This window comes from Centruroides vittatus, unplaced genomic scaffold (assembly GCF_030686945.1).
Source record: "Centruroides vittatus isolate TY-2023 unplaced genomic scaffold, ASM3068694v2 contig_2810, whole genome shotgun sequence".
Classification (NCBI taxonomy): domain Eukaryota; kingdom Metazoa; phylum Arthropoda; class Arachnida; order Scorpiones; family Buthidae; genus Centruroides; species Centruroides vittatus.
Genome location: NW_027121788.1, coordinates 180 through 3,951, shown reverse-complemented (window position 1 = coordinate 3,951; position 3,772 = coordinate 180). Strand labels below are relative to the sequence as shown.

General features: G+C 33.2%; 1 protein-coding gene across 1 annotated transcript; it reads left to right on the top strand.

The window, feature by feature from the left end:
- Positions 1 to 1,693: 1,693 nt before the first annotated feature.
- Positions 1,694 to 3,020, top strand: LOC136972128 (protein kinase C eta type-like). Its single transcript, XM_067266676.1, has 6 exons — positions 1,694 to 1,768; positions 1,899 to 2,039; positions 2,109 to 2,312; positions 2,542 to 2,636; positions 2,712 to 2,848; positions 2,920 to 3,020. Exons 1-6 carry the CDS (start codon positions 1,694 to 1,696, stop codon positions 3,018 to 3,020), a joined length of 753 nt encoding a protein of 250 aa, XP_067122777.1.
- The last annotated feature ends 752 nt before the right edge of the window (positions 3,021 to 3,772 follow it).

The following is a 3,772-nucleotide window of genomic DNA, read 5'->3' as shown; positions in this document are numbered from 1 at the left end:
TTTACTATATACTGTATATTCTATAGACTAATAATTATTTTCTTCAGGTTCTGTTTCGTCTCCGACTATGTGGACGGACAGGACTTGACAAATTACCTACACTACAACAAATTTCTCGAGGAGGCCGAAGCCAAAATACTTGCTGCTCAAGTGGTTTCGGCTGTCACATTCATTCATAAGAAAGGTGATTTTTTAAATCTATTTATTTATACATGTTTTCCCAAGTGCAAATTGTATGACAAATTTGTTTGACAGGATAATTCATAGGGACATTAGCTCCAGCAACATCATGATAGATAGGACCAAAAAAGCACAGTTAATCGATTTCGGTGTGTGCACAGCAAGTAGTGTATAATGTAATATCCTAAGTTTCGTAGAGGTACACATTTCATATGACACCGTCGTTTCTTTCCCTCAGTATGAACGTAATCCCAAAAGCTATTGCAGGACTTTATTCCATCTCTTTGTCTCCATCACAAATTAGTAAATAATTGCACCTGTTCATTATACTTTTCCTTCAATGATAGAGTCGCGCCAACAATAGGGTCTAACACCTTTCAGGGAAATTTTTGAGTTGAAATAACATAACCAGTGGCGTAGGGCAGTGGGGACGGCCCGAACCAGGCGGAACATTTAGAGGGCGGCAAAATTTCACAATAAATACACAATACACAATATACCTGTACAATACACAATAATGATGAGTGTTCTTGCCGAAAAGTTCTTTAGAATAATTGTATATTTTAGTCTTTTCAATTGAGATACCTAAATAAGGAAGCAGCGAAATTTTCCTCCACTCCGGGCGGCTGACACCCACGCTACGCCACTAAACATAACTTTTGGTTTTCATCGAAAGTTGGGTATACTGAATCGGAGCCTCCCACCCCTAAAGTTTCTACGTCTGGTTTCTTTATAAATTTCATGAAAAAAACGAACATGAATGTAAATACGATGATGTAAGAAAATGTTACGAGCATTCTGTTACTTTGAAAGATAATGTATTTTCTATGAAAGTGGTTGCTTTTACTTAGATTTTTCATCCAAATATAATATAATTTTATATCTTAGTGAATTTGTAGCTTAAAAGCTTTGATTTCATTAAAAACCCTTTGCTTTTATTAAAAATAAGATCAGCCTTTCATCCTCCGTACCACTCATTAACAACGGATAAATTCATTTCACGGCTGTAATGCGCTTCCTGAACAGACAGCCGAACTACTTCTGCAGATATAAGCTTTTATAGAGAACCTAAATACATTTTTCAGAAAGCCATCCAAGTGCAATTTGTTTTAACACAAGCTGAAGTAACAAAAAATAAGAATTGCTAACTTCTTTGTCAATTCTGAAGAACTAAACTTTTCGTTTTAATGGCAACGAAAGAGAAATGTACATTTAAAACAATGATGAGACTTTGTAAAAAATTTTCTAAAAGCTCATTTTAATACGCGAATTAAAGTTTATATAATTAATCACGTGATTTCATATTAAATGTAATTTAGTAACAATGAATTACAACAATTCTTAACAATAAGCTGCATTTAACAATATTCTATTGCTGCGATTGCGAAGCAAAAATGGTGGGCTGCCTAAAGAAGTTTCTTTTGCGAATGTGGAGTTATAAAGAGCAAAAGAAATAATAAATTTTCTCATTACTTACATTTATAATTGAGATTTATTTAATATTAATCACGATATGATCGAATATCTTTACAGAAAAGATGATGATGCTGAACCAAGTGGACAGCAAGTTACAGATTGTCCTACAAAGGTAAGATATTACTCCTTCTCTAGGAAAATCAGCGTTATTCATGACTAAGATTGAGTTAGTATCTATTTTTCTAACGAACTTTTAAATAACGTTGCAAGTGTAAATAACTTTTATTATTGATTTTTCTTAGTTGGACGAAAATTTTCTTGGAACAAAGTGTTTACCTTCAAACAAAGTGGATTCACAGTACGCAGACAAGTATTCAAAAAGGAGAAAATTTATAGCATTCTGTTGTTGTTGTCGTAGGTCGGGCGATATTTCCGGTTCACAGGTAAGTTCTCGTTGTTTACACAATTTTCCAATTAAAGAAATTTATAAATAAAAGATTCTGCTATTTCAGAACTGCGAATTGGTAAATAATCTGGCAGGTTCTCAAACTCAACTGGATTCATCAAAATATGATAAACACGTTCTTAAAGACAATTACGAGTTTAAAGAAATAGGAAAGGGGAATTTCGGTACAGTTTATTTGGCTCGGTGTAAAAATTCAGACGATAAAGTGGCTTTGAAAGCTGTCATTATGAACCGCTTTTGTCTAACAGAGGTATGTTTTAAGCTTTGTTTTCAAGTGTAATACAGCGTCAAAAAACAGAACACGTATATTAAATTATTCTTGACTTCAAAAATCACACACATCATTTATGTGATTACACGTTTATCAAAATTTATTTAATTATTGATGATACAATAAGCGATATTCTATAAACATTAATTAAAAATGTCTACAGAATATTCTTAATTAAGTGTAAATTAAAATAATTTTTTATTTACAGAGGCGTAAGATAGAAAGAGAAAAATCAGCATGGGCGTCCGCGTCGAGTCATCCCCATATTGTGACGTTAATAAGTTATTTCAAAATGAGTACAAGGTAAATTTTAAGTTTTTTCATTTGAGTTATTGGCAATACTTTATGCTTCTATAGACTAATAATTCTTTTCTTCAGGTTCTGTTTCGTCTGCGACTATGTAGACGGACAAGACTTGACAACTTACATACGCGACAACAAATTTCTGGAGGAAGCCGAAGCCAAAATACTTGCTGTTCAAGTGGCGTCGGCCATCACGTTTATTCATAACAAAGGTGATTTTCTAAATCTATTTATTTATTCATGTTTTCCCAAGTACAAATTGTATGTCAAATTTGTTTGACAGGAATAATTCATAGGGATATTAGCTCCAGCAACATCATGATAGATAGGACCAAAGGAGCACAGTTAATCGATTTCGGTGTGTGCACAGTAAGTAGTGTATAATGTAATATCCTAAGTTTCGTAGAGATACACATTTCATATGACACCGTCGTTTCTTTCCGTTAGTATGAACGTAATCCCAAAAACTATTGCGGGACTTTGTTCTATCTTTGTCCAGAAATACTTGAGAAAAAACCTTACGGTAAAGTGCTCTATTCGAATTTAATCGAATCATTTCGTTTAACTCTTGTAATTAATACGTATTATGTTTAGATGCTTACTGCGATTGGTGGGCATTTGGAACCGTGTTATACCAGATGTTGATCGGAGAAACTCCATTGGCTATTTATGTGAGAAAATTTAACATTGACAATATGGACCTGTCGTCCCTAATCGAGATAGCGAAAAGTAAGCCATTGTCATTTTTAATTTGTTAACAATAAAGAGAAACGATGTGATGAATGTAAGCGTGTCTTTTCAGTGGCTCAAAATGTTCCGTTGCAGTATCCTATGCGACTGTCGATGAATGCCGTAGACCTGATCGAGGATCTGCTACAAAAGGTAAGATTATAATATTTAATGTTGTTATATGACATATTCCATTTACATAATTATTTTTTGTTACATGTCGAAGTATTAAATGTTAGTATTTACGTTGTTTAATACGAGAATTTTATAATAAAAAACGCGTTCATTTAATAACATTTCAACACATTTTCTGAATAGTTTGGTGAATATTTGAATAACGAATTTAGTTTGTTTTTTTTTAACTCTTTCCTCCCTGTGGGCACTAAGAGAGCCTCTTTTTGCAAGCC

Bases quoted from the DNA above. Each gene is read 5' to 3' on its own strand.
- LOC136972128 (XM_067266676.1), top strand. From the start codon at position 1,694: ATGATCGAATATCTTTACAGAAAAGATGATGATGCTGAACCAAGTGGA. The intron at 1,769-1,898 runs GTAAGATATTAC...GATTTTTCTTAG, and splicing joins TTACAGATTGTCCTACAAAG to TTGGACGAAAATTTTCTTGG. The intron at 2,849-2,919 runs GTGATTTTCTAA...TTTGTTTGACAG, and splicing joins CACGTTTATTCATAACAAAG to GAATAATTCATAGGGATATT.